This window comes from Euprymna scolopes, chromosome 33 (assembly GCF_053919585.1).
Source record: "Euprymna scolopes isolate OS-2025 chromosome 33, ASM5391958v1, whole genome shotgun sequence".
Lineage (NCBI taxonomy): Eukaryota > Metazoa > Mollusca > Cephalopoda > Sepiida > Sepiolidae > Euprymna > Euprymna scolopes.
In genome coordinates this window covers 88926016-88944364 of record NC_136514.1, presented here as the reverse complement: position 1 = coordinate 88944364, position 18349 = coordinate 88926016, and the positions used below count along the sequence as shown (strand labels likewise).

The 18349-nt window shown below is 32.1% G+C and overlaps 1 protein-coding gene across 6 annotated transcripts in view; it reads left to right on the top strand.

Moving 5' to 3' along the window:
- Positions 1–18349, top strand: part of LOC145258340 (lipid transport auxiliary protein 1-like) — a 65172-nt gene that overhangs the window by 27112 nt on the left and 19711 nt on the right. For 2 of the 6 annotated variants that reach the window (XR_013864093.1, XM_080116530.1), the window contains exons 7-8: positions 3477–3535; positions 9023–9078. Coding sequence is in view for 5 of the 6 variants with exons in the window: in XM_080116530.1 (XP_079972656.1) it covers positions 3477–3535; positions 9023–9078 (115 nt within the window). In the remaining variant the exon portion in view is untranslated. The remainder of the gene's footprint in view (positions 1–3476; positions 3536–9022; positions 9079–18349) is intronic. The other 4 variants (XM_080116527.1, XM_080116529.1, XM_080116526.1 and 1 more) reach the window with 2 other exon arrangements.

Below are 18349 nucleotides of genomic sequence, written 5' to 3'. Positions count from 1 at the left end.
GGGGCATTATGAAGGGAGATGAGCAGCAAGATGTCTGTTCACATTGCACTTGAACTTCTGCATGTCAGTACAGTTCGGAGAGCAGAATCGCAGAAGGGAGTTCCAAAGTCTAACAGTTCTGGGGAAGAAACTATTGGAGTAGAAGGCTTTCTTACACCTAGGGATCTCTACTGCGTAGGGGTGGGATTTAGCTGCTTGTCAGGTTTGTCGGGGGTATTTACGTCGAGCGGGTATAAGTGCTTGTAGTTTGTCAGATTTTTATTTGATTTTAAAAAAATATTTTAAGTAAAAACACTATTACATAATTATGTGTCATATTGAAATTAGTGAAAAAATATTTTAAGTAAAAACACTATTACATAATTATGTGTCATATTGAAATTAGTGAAAAAATATTTTAAGTAAAAACACTATTACATAATTATGTGTCATATTGAAATTAGTGAAAAAATATTTTAAGTAAAAACACTATTACATAATTATGTGTCATATTGAAATTAGTGAAAAAATATTTTAAGTAAAAACACTATTACATAATTATGTGTCATATTGAAATTAGTGAAAAAATATTTTAAGTAAAAACACTATTACATAATTATGTGTCATATTGAAATTAGTGAAAAAATATTTTAAGTAAAAACACTATTACATAATTATGTGTCATATTGAAATTAGTGAAAGAATATTTTAAGTAAAAACACTATTACATAATTATGTGTCATATTGAAATTAGTAAAAAAATATTTTAAGTAAAAACACTATTACATAATTATGTGTCATATTGAAATTAGTAAAAAAATATTTTAAGTAAAAACACTATTACATAATTATGTGTCATATTGAAATTAGTAAAAAAATATTTTAAGTAAAAACACTATTACATAATTATGTGTCATATTGAAATTAGTAAAAAAATATTTTAAGTAAAAACACTATTACATAATTATGTGTCATATTGAAATTAGTGAAAGAATATTTTAAGTAAAAACACTATTACATAATTATGTGTCATATTGAAATTAGTAAAAAAATATTTTAAGTAAAAACACTATTACATAATTATGTGTCATATTGAAATTAGTAAAAAAATATTTTAAATAAAAACACTATTACATAATTATGTGTCATATTGAAATTAGTGAAAAAATATTTTAAGTAAAAACACTATTACATAATTATGTGTCATATTGAAATTAGTAAAAAAATATTTTAAATAAAAACACTATTACATAATTATGTGTCATATTGAAATTAGTGAAAAAATATTTTAAGTAAAAACACTATTACATAATTATGTGTCATATTGAAATTAGTAAAAAAATATTTTAAGTAAAAACACTATTACATAATTATGTGTCATATTGAAATTAGTAAAAAAATATTTTAAGTAAAAACACTATTACATAATTATGTGTCATATTGAAATTAGTGAAAAAATATTTTAAGTAAAAACACTATTACATAATTATGTGTCATATTGAAATTAGTAAAAAAATATTTTAAGTAAAAACACTATTACATAATTATGTGTCATATTGAAATTAGTAAAAAAATATTTTAAATAAAAACACTATTACATAATTATGTGTCATATTGAAATTAGTGAAAAAATATTTTAAGTAAAAACACTATTACATAATTATGTGTCATATTGAAATTAGTAAAAAAATATTTTAAATAAAAACACTATTACATAATTATGTGTCATATTGAAATTAGTGAAAAAATATTTTAAGTAAAAACACTATTACATAATTATGTGTCATATTGAAATTAGTAAAAAAATATTTTAAGTAAAAACACTATTACATAATTATGTGTCATATTGAAATTAGTAAAAAAATATTTTAAATAAAAACACTATTACATAATTATGTGTCATATTGAAATTAGTGAAAAAATATTTTAAGTAAAAACACTATTACATAATTATGTGTCATATTGAAATTAGTAAAAAAATATTTTAAATAAAAACACTATTACATAATTATGTGTCATATTGAAATTAGTGAAAAAATATTTTAAGTAAAAACACTATTACATAATTATGTGTCATATTGAAATTAGTGAAAAAATATTTTAAGTAAAAACACTATTACATAATTATGTGTCATATTGAAATTAGTGAAAAAATAATTTAAGTAAAAACACTATTACATAATTATGTGTCATATTGAAATTAGTGAAAAAATAATTGAGCAGAAAAATAATTATGAGGAAAAAATAAAATTTATTGAATAAAAACAGTTTGGGTTTGTTTTAAAATCCACAAAGGTACAAGAAAGTTGTCAGAAAAAACAACTATATAACAAATAAATGTTACCAAAGGCAAGATAAGTTACACTTCTACCTAAGTGGATAATCTTTTAGTGTTTTTATTTAATGTAATATGTTTATTCGGTTCGAAAAACAAGTAGTGTTGAGTGCTACGTGAGAACAATAAAAAATGGCTGCGATGTCTCTTACATCTTTGAAGCCTTGTCAATGACTTAAAAATGAAACAAAATTCTGGTAGAAACCCACCCAACAAATGTTACTGTGACATTTATTTAGTGGGTTTCTACAGCTTTTATGTAAGCTGAGCACTTTCGAACACGTGTATTAAGTGCCGATAAAGTTGAGACATAGTCATTGACGATGTTTACAATAGCCAATGACGACAGTGCTGCTATCCATACCCATTATGTAGTGAGCTTGCAGTTTGAAAGCAGGTCAGACAGTGTTAGTCGCAGGATGTTCTTATTGGTTCAACTTTTAATTTTCATTTTGATCATGTCCCAGTTCTTTTGCTTCTGCTCTGGAATGATGAGGCCAACCTTACCTCAGTCGATGGACAACTCATAGATAAGAAGGTTGAAATTAGACAAAAAAAAAATACCAAGAAATTAGATTTTAAAAACCCAAAATACCAAGAAATAAGACAAAAAAAACGCAAAATACCAAGAAATTTGATTAAAAAAAACAAAAATACCAAGAAATTTAAAAAAAATTTTAAAATCTATATAAGACAAAAAAAACAAAGTACCAAGAAATTAAACAAAAAAAAAAAAATACCAAGAAATTAGACAAAAATCAAAAATATTAAGAAATTAAACAAAAAAAAACAAAATATCAAGAAATAAGACCAAAAAAAACTCAAAATACTGAGAAATTAGACAAAAAAACACAAATATTTTTTTTAATGAAATATTTACACCAAAATACTAAGAAATTATATAAAATGATTAAAAATGTAAGAAATTCAATAAAAAGACTAAAATACTAAAAAGATTTGATAAAGAATTTGAAGGAATAAGTGTTAAAAATATATTTAAAAAATACTAAGCAATTAGATAAAAAAGACTTACATATTAAGAAATCAAATTAAAAGAAAATTTTAAAAATCTAAAATATCGAAATAAAAACACGACTAATAATAATTTTTCATTTCACAAATTGAGGCAAAAATTATTTTTTTGTTGGTTTTTTTTTTTTAGGCTTTTGAAGAAACGGAATACACAAAATTCAAAGAAAATCTTAATTTGATCATCAATCAGTAAGTAAAAACGCATTTTTTTAATTTTTGTTGGACAAAAAAGAAAAAAAAGTTTCTTTTATTGCAATTGCAATGTTTGACCTGAACGTTTAACAAAGCATGATGGTTAAATTTGCAAAGACGTTTCTTTACAAATTATTCCGTTAAATTTAAAAAATTTTTTTTTTTTACATTTTCACCCAAAACAAGGCACAGTGCCACTTTGATGTAGGGGACGACTATCAGGGACATAAGTTGGAAGGATACTATGTAGGGAGTTGAGCAGCAAGATGTCTGTTCACATTACACTTGAACTTCTGCATGTCAGTACAGTTGGGAATGCAAGAACCCGGAATGGAATTCCAAAGTCATGGGGAAGTCTGGGGAAGAAACTATTAGAGTAGAAGGCTTTCTTACATCTAGGATCTCTACTGTATAGGGGTGGGATTTTGCTGCTTGTTGGGTTTATTGGAGGTATTTAGATCAAGAGAGTACAAGGGCTTGTAGTTCGTCGGAGCATCCACCATTAAAATACTTGTAAAACAGGCAGACGGATGCAACATTTCGATGATGGGACAAAGGCTGAAGCTATTCACGATTTTCTATTGAAGTGCTGGAAGGTTTAGTAATGTACATCTCTGGTTGTGCAAAACACAGATTCACATTGATCTTTTAAGGGTTATTATTGGACTGTCATATTTATAAGTACTGCGTGTTCTTAGTAATTGTCAGTCGGTCATACTCGATATGAAGGAGGAGAGGGTACGCTTAAATGCTTTTAAATGATTTTAATCGTGTTTCTCAATAAATTCAAAAAATGTATTTTTTAATTCTGAAAAGGACTAATGGAAATCAAAAACGTTTGCAATTTTTGGCAAAATTCTTTTTACACTTGAAACATTTGAACACTGGCGAGCCAAATGGGGGAAAAAAATGGATCACAGGAAAAACAAAGAGGAATTATTAATGCTATTCAATGAAACATGCAAAAAATGCTGCCCAAATATACAAAGTTCAATTTATTGTAGATGGTTGCTGTTTTCAAGAAGATCTTTCTTAGAACTGCACGCCTGTGGAACTCTGTTCCGTCTGCCTGCTTCCCACCTGACTAAAACTTGGATGTCTTCAAGTCCAACGTTAACAAATTCCTCATAAACCGCCCCCTTAAGTAAACACTTCGTCAAATCTCCACACTAACGTAATGTACTTGCAATAATCCTTATCCCTGAGTAGCTTCCAGGCCTTGATAAGCGGTGACCACTGTGTAAAAAAAAAAATGGTTACACATATTAGATTATTGTTTAGAAGTTATGAATAAATAAAGTAAGATTTTTTTTGTCTACCTTTTCAAACTAGTTTATTTCCACTTCTTGCATTTTGGTAGCCTTCTTTGACCCCTATCTCTCTCTCTCTAGATATATATATGACTAGCCTGGGTGCCCGGCATTGACCGGGTGTTTGGGTGTGTGTGTTGAGCAAAAAAAAAAAAAAAAGTGGCAGGAGACAGGCAGTCAGGCTCAAATCCGTGACGCAAAGGCAGAAAAGAAAGTGAAAGAAAACCTGACATCTTACCGCTACTCCATGACATGACCGGAAGTTCAGAACATTAAAATTAGGCAAAGTCAATCCAACTGATACAATGATGTGCAAAAATAGCTTGCAAAAAATCGACCCCTCCTTGTAGAAAACTGCCCAGTTGAGGGTGAAGGAATTAATGTACTTGGCCAATTTTTCGATATTTGTTGCCCGAGACGTCGAGATTCAAAATGATACCAATCTTGTAAAAATCCGTCGCCTCTGTCAAAAGTTTTAAGCAGACAGGTGCCCGCTTAATGAGGTCAAATAGAAGTCGTGGAGTTAAGATTTATGACGACCTAAGCAATGACTATTCAGCAGTTAATATTTTCTGTGGGACAGTTTTTAATGAGGTGAAAACCCAACTTTGGGGAGGAAAAGCAGCTCCCCCATTTATTAGGAGAGTGTTGGGCCAAATGAAAGCAATTATCTGATATGACGGTGAAAAGCTGACATTGACCAAACGTTTACATCGCTTTCTGTAGACGACCCGGCCAATTTGAATCCAGTTTCGATTTTTTTATACCGAATAAGAAGCATGCGGCAATCTAAAAATCTGGAAAAAATAGCATTTAAAAGTCGGGCAAATTAAATACATGCACGACCTCCGTTAAGTCGTACATATTATCATCTAGACAGCATATAAAAAGTTTTAAGAATGAGTGAGCCGACTGAGCGCTCCCCTGAAAAAAGCCTTTGCGGACATACAGAAAAATTGTACACACATACACACATTTTCACTTTTATATATATAGATGTCAGAGTGAGAAAAAACTCAACTTATATATATATATATGGAACAATCATGTTGACACATTATACTCTTCCTGACCCCAGTCTACACTCGGAAAATATTTACACACTCTTACTATGTCTTCCAGTCACCCTTCTTAACTGGATTATAAACTATACAAAACATTAACTTTTCATTTCCCTTACACAAAATAATTTCTCCCTTACACATTTCCATCCTTTCTCATTGGTTGCTACCTCTCAACCCACTTATTCGAGAATAGATAACTTATTGATTAAACGAACACACTAGCTGTTCAAAAACATGGCCGCTAAATAACCCATTTCTTTTCTATTTCATTTTCCTTTTCCCGACGTCATAATAACTTAAATTCTTCTACTGTTTTCATTTAAACTTATTGTTTTCTGCAAAATAAAACAAAGATGTAATCACGATATTCAAAGTTTACCATACCAGTGAGTGAACAACGTATTTTGTAAAAAAATACACACGGACACATAAAGATACACAGACAGCGTAAAATAGGCTTCTAGGAAGAGAGGGAGAGAGGCAGATATACTGATACCTAGATAGAGAGAGATAGAGAGAGAGAAAGAAATACCTTTTTGAAAAAGATTATACACTTTTTATTTATTTAAAATGGAACATTTTCTTTGCTTTTAAACAATACGCATTTTTTTTTTTTTTTTGATGGAGGTCACCACTTATCAAGGCCCGGAAGCCACTCAGGGATAAGGGTTATTGTGTGTACAGTAGTGAATGGGACAATGTCGTAGTAATCGTTCGTAATGGAGATTTGATAAAATGTCTTACTTAAGAAGGCGGTTTATCAGGAATTTGTTTACGTTGGACTTGAAGACATCCAACTTGTAGTCAGGTGGGAAACAGGCAAACGGAAGAGAGTTCCACAGGCATGCAGTTCTAAGAAAGAAGCTCTGCTCATGGAATCTACGCTTGGATTTTGGTACAGATAAAGAGTGGGGAAAATTAATGACTGGTTTCGCATAGAAGTTTATAGGTTTTTCCTTTACTTATAAACAATACAGACAGAAATTTTTTCATATTTTTTTTATTTTGAATCTTCTACACCGTTATTTTTAAAAATAAACCAAAGTTTTCGTAATTTTAAAGGGGAAATAGTATGCTTGCAACAAATACTGTATTGCAGCTGTCTGTAAATAAATAGTTTTTCGATTATTAATCAATATAATTGTTTTTTGAGCATTATTATTTTTATGACTATTTTTTTCAAAAATGACTGTTTGGGTAATCTACGTGTGTAAGCACAAAATTATTTTATAGAGAATACAATTGCAAAATTATTTTTTAAAATAGAAGGCATTTTGGTTTACCTAGGATATTTGAGACATATTTGCATTTTAAGCACAAAATTATTTTTTAGAAACTACAGTTGCGAAATTATTAAAACAGAAATTGTTTACCTATGGTATTAGTGACCTACTTGCATTTAAAAAAAAAACGCATTTGAATTATCCGCAAATAAATCCGTTTTAGAATAAAAAAAATCATATCGTTTACCTACATTATTTGCGACATATTTGCGTTTAAATAAAAAATACTGTATAATCATTGTACGCAAAGAGGTAGTTTTTTTGAATATCAAACAATATAAATTTTTTTTACTATTTCTTGTAAAAAATACCGTTGAGTTAAATCAAGGTGATTAAGCACAAAGTTATTTTATAGAAACTATAGTTGCGAAATTATAAAAAATTTTTTAAAAAGTTTGATTTACCGACATATTTGTGATTTATTTGCGTTATAAAAAGACTAATATTTAACAGAAGTTTTCAGGCAATGTAGTTACCGACGTTCCCTTCTCTTTCTTTTTTTTTGCTGTTTTTTTTTTTTTTCTTGACCGACGCACACCCTATAACTAAAAGGAGATCTTAAAGGTCAGCATAGATATCTCGATTGATGTAAACATCAGTTTTTTCTACATTTTGACATGAACAATTTTCCTGTATTATAAATGCTTTACAAACTTTATGCAGGTAAAATTTAATGACGTTATTATTGAACATGTAATCATGTGATTATTAAATTTTAAGGTAGAATCACAGATTACTTTTTTCTTCTTTTTTTTTTACATGGTAGTCATCACTTATCAAGGCCCGGAAGCCACCTGAGGATAAGGGTTATTGTGTGTACAGTAGTCAATGGGATACTATCGTAGTAATCGTTAGTAATGGCGATTTGATAAAGTGTCTTACTTAAGGGGGTGGTTTATCAGGAATTTGTTTATGTTGGACTTGAAGACATCCAAGTTGTAGTCGGATGGGAAATAGGCAAACGGAAGAGAGTTCCACAGGCGTTCAGTTCTAAGAAAGAAGCTTTGTTCATGGAATTTATGTTTTGATTTAGGCACAGATAAAGAATGGGGAAAATTATTGACAGTGGTTTCAGCTAGACGGGTGTTTTTCGTGAAAGATTGGCGAGGGGGAACCAGAGATTGGAGCTCAGACGAGCACTTGCCAAACATACTCCTAACATGTTCGAATGGCTGTCAAAATAATAACATTATTATTTCAGTACGATAACAAAAGATACGTAAGTACACAACATCTACATTTTTTACGACCGACACTGCACACACAAAATTTCAAGGTTGGTTCATAGTATTTACGCGTGGGGATCCTGACAACGAATATCAAGATTAAATTTGGGGCAGATATTTTGACAACACAAAATGGGGTGACTATTCTGAAAGCCATTCTTACCATGAGGATGTTGGGAGTGTCTGTTCCAAAAGCCATTCTAAACATGAGGAGGTTGGAGGTCGGGTAATACCAACAACAGCCGTACTTAAACTTTTAGCAGAGGAAGGGGCTTACTTCCACCGGGCAACGCTGGTTAATGGGTCCTGCTAGTGTATAATAAATCTAAGTTTGCGGAGGATTTTTCAATTTTATTACTTTTGTGCATGTTTGTTTTTTGGTTTGATTGGTTTTGGGCATGTTTGATTTTTTTTTTTTTTTTTTTTTTTTTTGCTTGTTTTTTTTTTATTTTTGTTGCTTTTTAAGTTGTTATTTTGTTTTTTGTTTTGTTTTTTGTTTTTTTCTAAAAAAAGAACAAACTTTTCTTTTCAGGAAATCCATTGTCAGTATTTTTTTTTTGTTCTTTTGTTCTCTAATTTTTTTCTTTATATTATGTTCAAGACTGTCTTTGGGAACTTTACAGGTTATCGTCCGGAAAGACCCGTCCTGGCATGCAGGTATCTTTAAACCCTTTTCTGGCTCTACTACCAAATAGCTAAACCCCCCCAAAAAAGCCCCAAATTCCTGATAACTTCACTAGCTACTTTCCAAGCCTTGCACATCTCTCTTTCTCTCTCTCTCTCTTTCTCTCTCTCTCTCTCTCTCATTTCAGCTTCTGATAAGCAAGCTATAAACGAACCATTCCATTGGATTCTTGGTTCTTCTTCTCCTTCTTCCCCCCCTCTCTCTCTCTCTCTCTGTAGTCTCTTAAAATTGTTTGAAAAAGAAAGACAAATATAACAGTAGCAGACTTGTACAACATGAACACTTCTATTTATTTCCAAGTGAGAGGGGACCCGTGAAAATTCCATGTTTCTTTTTTCATTGAAATTAAATTTTTTGAAAAGGGTTCTGATGAGGACCCAGAATCCCAGAATTGGGATGTCGAAAGGACAACTCGGAGCACTGTGTAGATTTTAAAGATATATTGAAAAAGAAAAACTTACAGAGAAAAGTAGTGACGAAAGCGAGGCTTACTTGTCAGTCAGATCTCTGTAGAGAATCCGATTCCCCCGAGTGTACTTGGTTTTCGATTAATATGGTATTTGGAAGAGTCCATTAATGGGTAGATGACGATCACATAACAGGTTCAAATACAATGTTTTTATTTTGTCAATCGCAACTGGATAAAAATATTCTAAACTAAACTTTTTGTTTGTTAAAAACGGACAAAAGTTATAGCCTGTTGACTTAGAATGAGTTTTTTTATGCCAAACTTCTAAAGTAAATGCGGTATTGTGGTGACTAATCCCTATTAATCCCTAACTGTACATCAAATGGATACCATAATACTTAGTTCACTGCACCTAAGTATAACAAAGATGCATACAAAATTTCAACCAGATCAGTCCAGTAGTTTCTGAGAAAAAGTGTAATGGGCAACTAGACAGATGCAGGAAAATATAAGATAGATCAGCATTTTTCAACCGAAAAGAAAATGTAATTCAAAATGCAGAAACTTGTAATGTATATGAATAAGGTGACAAGACTTCAGCCATGAAAAAAAAATTATTTATTTTTATTTATAGTGGAATCTCTAGATAAGAAATTAATTGGTTATGGCTTGGCTTTCATATCCTGAAATTTTTGTATCCGGAAAAACATTTTACACGTAAATTGCCTTTTTTGTTTGAAGACAGAGGCGGACATAAAACGTCTTGTCACGCGAGTTCAACAACATGTCACAATTATTTTTTGTATTGTTTGGTCTATTATTCTCAACTTTGGTTGGGTTTTTTTTCACAACGTTTCGGACGATGTAACCTCTGGCCGTCTTCAGGTACATCCATACTGGATGTTATTGATGAATGGTGAAAAATGTTTGCTTTTTTTTATAAAAACAAAAGAAATAAAAAGAAACAAATAGACTTGGTGCTATTTGCGTTTTGAATTTCTAACGGCTATGTTCATTGGGAAAGCAAAAAAAAGCAAACATTTTTTTACGATTCTCTAATGACATCCAGTGTGAATGCACCTGAAGATGGTCAGAAATTCCGTCAGCTGAAACATTGTGGAAAAAACAAGACTTGGCACTATTTGCGTTTTGAATTTCTAACAGCTATATTCGTCGAGAAAGAAAATAAACCAAATATTTTTTCACTATTTACCAATAACATCCAGTGTAAATGCACGTGAAGATGGTCGGAGGTTACATCGCCCAAAACGTTGTGGAAAAAACAACCAAGATGAGAAAAATAGTCCAAATAATTGAAAAAAATAATTATAAATCCTCATCTCAAAAAAATACTTAGTAAGGGGGCCACGGGTCATCGAAGGTTGAGATATCCTCATATAGATTATTATTGCTAGTTATTATTACCTGTAGTATAAACTGAACCTTGAACCTCTAGTAGACGTATTTCAAACTGATCATAAGCAAACGCTTTTAACTATTAGAATATGGGATCATGGAGGACAATGAATTTTGAGAGCCTTAAACATAGTTTTGCCTCGATATGTAGTATTACAAGATGAGATGCACACACGTATATAGTAAAGTATGCCCTTGTATGCATCGGAGACCTGGCCGACACACTATTGGCATCTTAAAGCGCTTAAAAAACATGAGATACTTTTACGAAAAATTCAAAAGATTTTCCCACAAAATTGTCAAACCAACAATAATGTCCTGGAAGAGTCTGGTTGTTCCAATGTGTAGGCTTTAGTTGTTAAGATAAAAAATTAAGGATCACTTGAGATGGTTGGGTCATGTTATTAAGGATATGCAGGCAGCCCTATCCTAAGAATATATTTTGAATGCGAAAGCTAAGCTTGTTGCAAAACAGAAGAAGTCGTATAAGGGTTGTTTGAAGGCGGGTATGAAGAGGCGTTGAATTGATCACACAACATCGGAGGCGATTGCATGTGGTAGAGGAATGGGATAAGGGTTGGTGTGGAAAGGTTTGAAAGTGCGTCATGTATCATCATATTGAAGAGTTGCGAGCAGCAAGAATCATGCGCCGCGAAAATCAGACACATGCGCAATTCTCAAACGATAATTTGTATGTTCGATTGGTGATTTCAGTTTATTTGGAGTATTTTAAGGGGTTTTTAAGAAGCATAATATTAGCATAACATTCCATTTTAAAATTCAAACATTTCGTTTAATTTGATCCACGGTCATTAGAAACCGAGTGACTCACAATTCCTTGAATTTTAATTTCTTTTTAAGACATTTCCTACAATCAAAACCATGTAATAGATTTTGATCAAAATTGGAATAAGAATTCTAAACATAAGGTTTAGTATTGTTATATCTTGATTTTAATGTTCGTAATGGGACATGAAGGTAAGTACAAAGCTGTTTTGTTTGGGAAATTCGTTTTACTCATCTTTGGACAGGTATTCTTATATATATTAGTTTCAATATGGACTTCAACAGTTTCCAAAATACGAGTTAAGTTTAGTATTAATATAAAATAGTAAGAAACCTACACAGAAACTTTGTGTTTCCTTCCTAGAAGGGCATCATCAGGCAAGTTGGGGATTTTTACAATGAAAAGGTGGGATTTTGCTGCTTTACAGATTGATTGGCTGATTATTTACGTAGATTGTGCACCAGTGCAGCACACGTCGGAATGTCACATTCGATTAAAATACCTGTATAAACACGCACAGGAATGCAACATTGCAGTGATGGGACAGAGGGTGAAGCTTGTTAGATAGTGTAGAATTTTTTTTTTAAAACTCTGTCCAATAAAGAGAGATTAATGGTTGGTGTTTCATCTCAGATATGACAACACTATGAGCGAATGACGGTTTCGCAAATACTTTTCAAAATTTTTCTACTTAATGAAACATTTGTCTTTTTAACTGTCACCATCATCGGAGTTTATCTTCATAATAATCATACTTGTTACTTGCTCTGTTCATTTTCTGTCACAACAAACATTTGTTTCAATCAAAGTTGTCACACTTTCGGATTTTGTTTCTGAAACTTTTAAACGATTGATAATTTAGATTACAGTTCTCATCTTGAGTGTTATTTTTACATTTCGATTGATGTAACTGCCGACCTTCTTGAGGTCTTGTCGAATTCTGGAATATTTCTGTCGGACTCTGGAATATTTCTCTCAAACTTTCAAATATTTCTGTCGAACTCGGAAATATTTCAATCGAACTTTAGAATATTTCTATCAAACTCTGGAATATTTCTATCAAACTCTGGAATATTTCTGCCGAACTCTGGAATATTTCTGTCGAATCTGAAATATTTCTGCTGAACTTTGGAGTATTTTTGTCGAACTCTGGAATATTTGCCAAACTCCGAAATATTTCTATCGGACTCTGGAATATTTCTATCAAACTCTGGAATATTTCTGCCAAACTCTGAAATATTTCTGCTGAACTCTGAAATATTTCTGCTGAACTCTGGAATATTTCTGTCAAACTCTGGAATACTTTAACTGCTGCCTTTTCTTTGTAGGTGGTGCAGGAATTACGTTGTCACAATGTATGTTATGCAGAAACTTGTAATGTATATGAATAAGGTGACAAGACTTCAGCCATGAAAAAAAAATTATTTATTTTTATTTATAGTGGAATCTCTAGATAAGAAATTAATTGGTTATGGCTTGGCTTTCATATCCTGAAATTTTTGTATCCGGATAAACATTTTACAAATGTTTCAAATACTTTTCAAAATTTTTCTACTTAATGAAACATTTGTCTTTTTAACTGTCACCATCATCGGAGTTTATCTTCATAATAATCATACTTGTTACTTGCTCTGTTCATTTGCTGTCACAACAAACATTTGTCTCAATCAAAGTTGTCACACTTTCGGATTTTGTTTCTGAAACTTTTAAACAACGATTGATAATTTGGATTACAGTTCTCATCTTGAGTGTTATTTTTACATTTCGATTGATGTAACTGCCGACCTTCTTGAGGTCTTGTCGAATTCTGGAATATTTCTATCGGACTCTGGAATATTTCTATCAAACTCTGGAATATTTCTGCCGAACTCTGGAATATTTCTGTCGAATCTGAAATATTTCTGCCGAACTCTGGAGTATTTTTGTCGAACTCTGGAATATTTGCCAAACTCTGAAATATTTCTATCGGACTCTGGAATATTTCTATCAAACTCTGGAATATTTCTGCCAAACTCTGAAATATTTCTGCTGAACTCTGGAATATTTCTGTCAAACTCTGGAATACTTTAACTGCTGCCTTTTCTTTGTAGGTGGTGCAGGAATTACGTTGTCACAATGTATGTTATGCGTGTCATTTCCTGCAATTTTCTTTTGTAAATAATTCCAGTCTTTTTGTCCAGAATTCCCCCGGTAGTAAAAAAGAAAGAAAGAAAAAGAAAATCTGTATGATGAAATGAAAATATCATATTCCAAAAGTCATGTAAATTGATCACATAGTTTTGTTTTTATAAAAGAAATTATTTTTAAGCGATTAATGGAAATTTATAGGCATTACAACATAAATCTCGCAACTTTTTGATTATTACTCTTATCTCCCTTGTTTTTTTTAAATTTTTTTCTACTTTTTTTCGTAATGGCAAGTAAGATAGTCAATCTTTGGTTAATAATAAAATTTGATTTTTCTTATTTAAAAATAAAATTACTGGGTCAATTTATGTGATTTTTGGAATATGATATTTTCATTTATCACGGGTGTGTACATCATACAGATTTTTCTTTATTTTTTCTTCTTTTTTTTTAATATTCTGGACAAAAACTTAATTTCAGGACTTGCTGCTGTCAAGTATTTCACAAAAGATTCAGTGAATATTGCACACATCATCATGTCGTGTTGTATAGCAGTTATCTGCCAACATAATTTAACAATTTCATAACCTATTTCTGGCCAGGTCTTGATTTATCCCTCTTTCTCTCCATTCTTATTACTTCCTTTCATGTTTTCCTTGACTTTCCTCTGACAAATGGTTCTGCTACCTAATCTGTCCTACATCCCCTAACAAAGAACCCTCATCCATATATCTATATGGAAATATGTTGGTTTTTTTAATTATATTTCACATTTTATCCTTACCAATTCTTTAATTTATGAAGCTCAATGTAATTAAAGTGCATATGACAAATAAATGACTAAAGTTTATTTTCTAAATTTCAAGGTGTTGACCATCTTACCATTTATTTCTTTAAATAAGTTGACGTGCCTAATTCTTGACAGCACCTATTTTGTAGCACAAAATAATTCATGTAATTATTATGTCAATTTTTTAATTTATTTTGCCCTTAACTCATCAGGAAAAAAAAGCACTTCTCAATTTTAAAAGAAAATAAAGGCATATCCACATGATTACAAAATCCAAAAATTTGACTTGAAAAAAAATTACTTAAAAATTCAAAGATGACATAATAAAATGAAAAAAGGTAATTGTAACTTCTCTCACAATTTTCAGATTTTGTAATTGTTGTGGTGGCACCCACTCATTTACATATGTGGATAATATTACGCATAAATAGCAAGACTCGGTTAGTCTGAGTGTGTGTTAACCAGAAGCCACTGAAGGCCGATACGAGAGCAGATATGTTGTCCAGCCAAGACTCTCTTACCTGACAACCATTATGTAAATATACTGTAAATATATTTTTCCTAATACACTTCTTATTGATCTACCTTTGTTTGTTGAGTCTTCATTTGTATTGCCTTATACGTTATTTGGTTCAACCTGCAAACATAACAGCTGGCGACGAAGATGAACATCAAACGTAACAGTGATGATGCCCATACGCATTCTTTTTAAAATTGGTTAGTGCTTTTTTTTTTCTGAAGAGTTAAGAGCAGAATAAATTCATTGTCAAGAATTGTATCTTTTTTTTTTTTTTTTTTTTTTACATAAGCATCACCACTTATCCAGGCCCAGAAGCCATTCGAGGATAAGGGTTAAAGCGTTACAGTAGTCAATTGACTAATATAGTAATCGTTAGTAATGGAAATTTGTTAACTTAAGTGGAACGGCTCATCAAAAACTTGTTTACGTTGGACTTGAAGACAACCATATTGTAGTCAGTTGCGTGTTAACTTACTTAAACGGTAAGGTGGTCAATATCTTGAAATTTGGAATATAGACTATTGTCATTTATTTGTTATATGTATTAAAAATATTTTTTTAAATATTGGAATTTTCCCTTAAAATATTTTCAATTTATCATCAGCAATAAAAGCAAAGAACAAAAGTTAAAAAAAAAATCTATTTTAAGATAAAATGTGTCCATTTGGTTGCTCCTCATATGGGGTGCCTCAAGTCTATTTGATTCAAGCCTACAATTTGAAACTTCTATTGAATTAAAAAAAAAATGTTACAAGTGGTCATGTGGTACAAGTCTGCCCAAACTATAAACCCAGTTAGTCTCTCTGTAGGTACTCGTTAGTTGAAGCTAGTAACAAACCCTGCTATACTGCACACCCAATCCTTAATATTGAATATATGTCCATCTGTGTTCGGAAAGGCAGGGAGGAGAGGAGGGGAGACAATGCCTGTGGCAAGAATGCAAGAACATTTGACATGCTTAATTCTGCTCATAATACCTTACACATTTGTTTTTTATAGAAATCGCTCTAGACAAAACATGAAGCCACTTACTGTAAGAAGCTAACAAGAATGAAGGATGATTATATCGCAAAGACAGAAGATGCTTCAGACTTGAAAAGATCAAGGGTATAGGTAGGAGGAAAACGGTCTGCAGGAAGAGTTCTACAAGCCTGAAGTTCTTGGAAATAAGCTATCAGAATAGGAAACTGTATCAAAATTGATGGAGACCACTTGACCAATGAGTAAAATGAGCTGGAACAAATGATGCAGAGAATAGCTCATGCTATAATATAGATAAATTTGTCACCCTAAAGAAAACAACACTACAGCATTATTTTCTATTTTTTTTTTTTTTAAATCAATTCACGTAACTTGATTATGTAGTAGAGCTGACATCTATTCAATGTAGCAACTTTGAGCTTTAATCACCGCCTCGATACGGGTCCAGAACTGGGAGCATGTCTTTTCCATAAGCGCTGGTGGGAACTCAGCAGATGACGGCGATCAGACTGGCTTTGGTGTTGTGGAAGGTCATGTTGGTGATGTTCTCAACATATGACCAAACGAAGTAGTCCAGCGGGTTTGGGTCGGGGGAGGAGTGGGTGTCAGTAAGGGAAGGGTACAAAGTTGTAGCATTTCTTCTGAAGCCAAGCCTGGATCTCTTTGGACTTGTGCACCAGCACCAAGTCCTGCTGCTACACACAGAGTCCGCCAGTGACCACCTGATCGCACTCGGGAATCGCTACACTCTTTAACACATCCAGATACACTTTGGTGTTGACTTTCAAGCCAACTTTGAAGCTGTGAGGTGGCATGACGTGGCTCTCACATGAAACTACGCCAAAGACCATAACCATCGCCAGAAACTTCATTGAGCTGTGCGTTGAACCATCTGGATTTGCATTTTTAGGGTGCTGGCAATGGTCCTGTTGTCATAACTTGAATCGGTAGAGAGCATGAGTTGTACATTGTGTCGCTTTCAGACATGATAGATGGCTCCTCTATCACTCTTGGGATTTGTACACAACTGGTTAATTTTTTTGTTCTGCAAAAAAAAAAAAAAAAAAAAAGTTTTCATCAAATGGAAATGGAATCATATCATCTTTTCTAGGGCGACAATTTTATCATTCCACCCTATAGTATTGATAGAAAAGACCAATAAATAATTACTTGTGGTCTCTAATATGAGACCTAGATTTAAAAAGGGAAGTAAATAGGTATTTAATAAGGCTGTATGCAATGTGAAAACTCTGGAATGGTAAAAGCGGAACAAAAAACAAATAATTTTTTTTATTGCAAACTATCATCCTCATCTTTTTAGCTGTTATTTCACAACATTTCGGCCAATTATTCCTCTGGTCTTCGTCAGGTGGTTAGCACGACGGGATAGGAACTCCGAATCTCCTAACTGCATCCACAGCAATTATTGCCTTCTGTAGTTGTTGTCTCACCACGTTTTGGCCAAGTAAGCCTCTGGCCGGCTTTGGGTAGGATTGAAACCGCTATCCTCAGATAATTCTCACCTGGAACCATAGAGATTCAACGTCTCTATCCACTGCACCACGGGCCCCGAAGGCAGTAATTGCTGAAGATGCAGTTAGGAGATTCAGAGTCCTATCCCGTCACGCTTACCACCTGACGAAGGCCAGAGGAATAGTTGGCCGAAACGTCATGAACAACAGCTAAAAAAAATAAGGATAATAGTCCGCAATAAATAAAATTAATAAATAATACTCATCTCAATAAAAGAATTCCAATTAAATAATATAAAAACAAATAAAGAAAATATTTTATGCAATATTTTTTCTTCGAATAGTTTATCAGTCAATTTTTCAATCTTTCACTCAATCTGTTTCCACTTGTTCCTATTTACTTGCCTTCATGAAGTGCAGCACCAGAACAGCTACTACACTATGATCTTGTTATTGTTAATAGAATCTGGAATGATGTTAAATTTTCAATTCTCAAAAACAAACTTTTTTGTTTCCGGAGAAGGAATGTCCAAGATTGGGGTTAAAAAGGCCATATTTGTCCTTTTTTTCTCTGAACATTTTTTTTTTTTTTCTTTTGAGAAAGGGAATTTTCTCCCAAAATATTGAATTATTTTCCCCCAACCCGGATTCTATTAAGTGAGAAAAAAAAAATTATTGATAAACAGAAAGTGAAAAATTGACTTTTAAAGCAATATATGGGGAAAACGGCATGAGCACAAT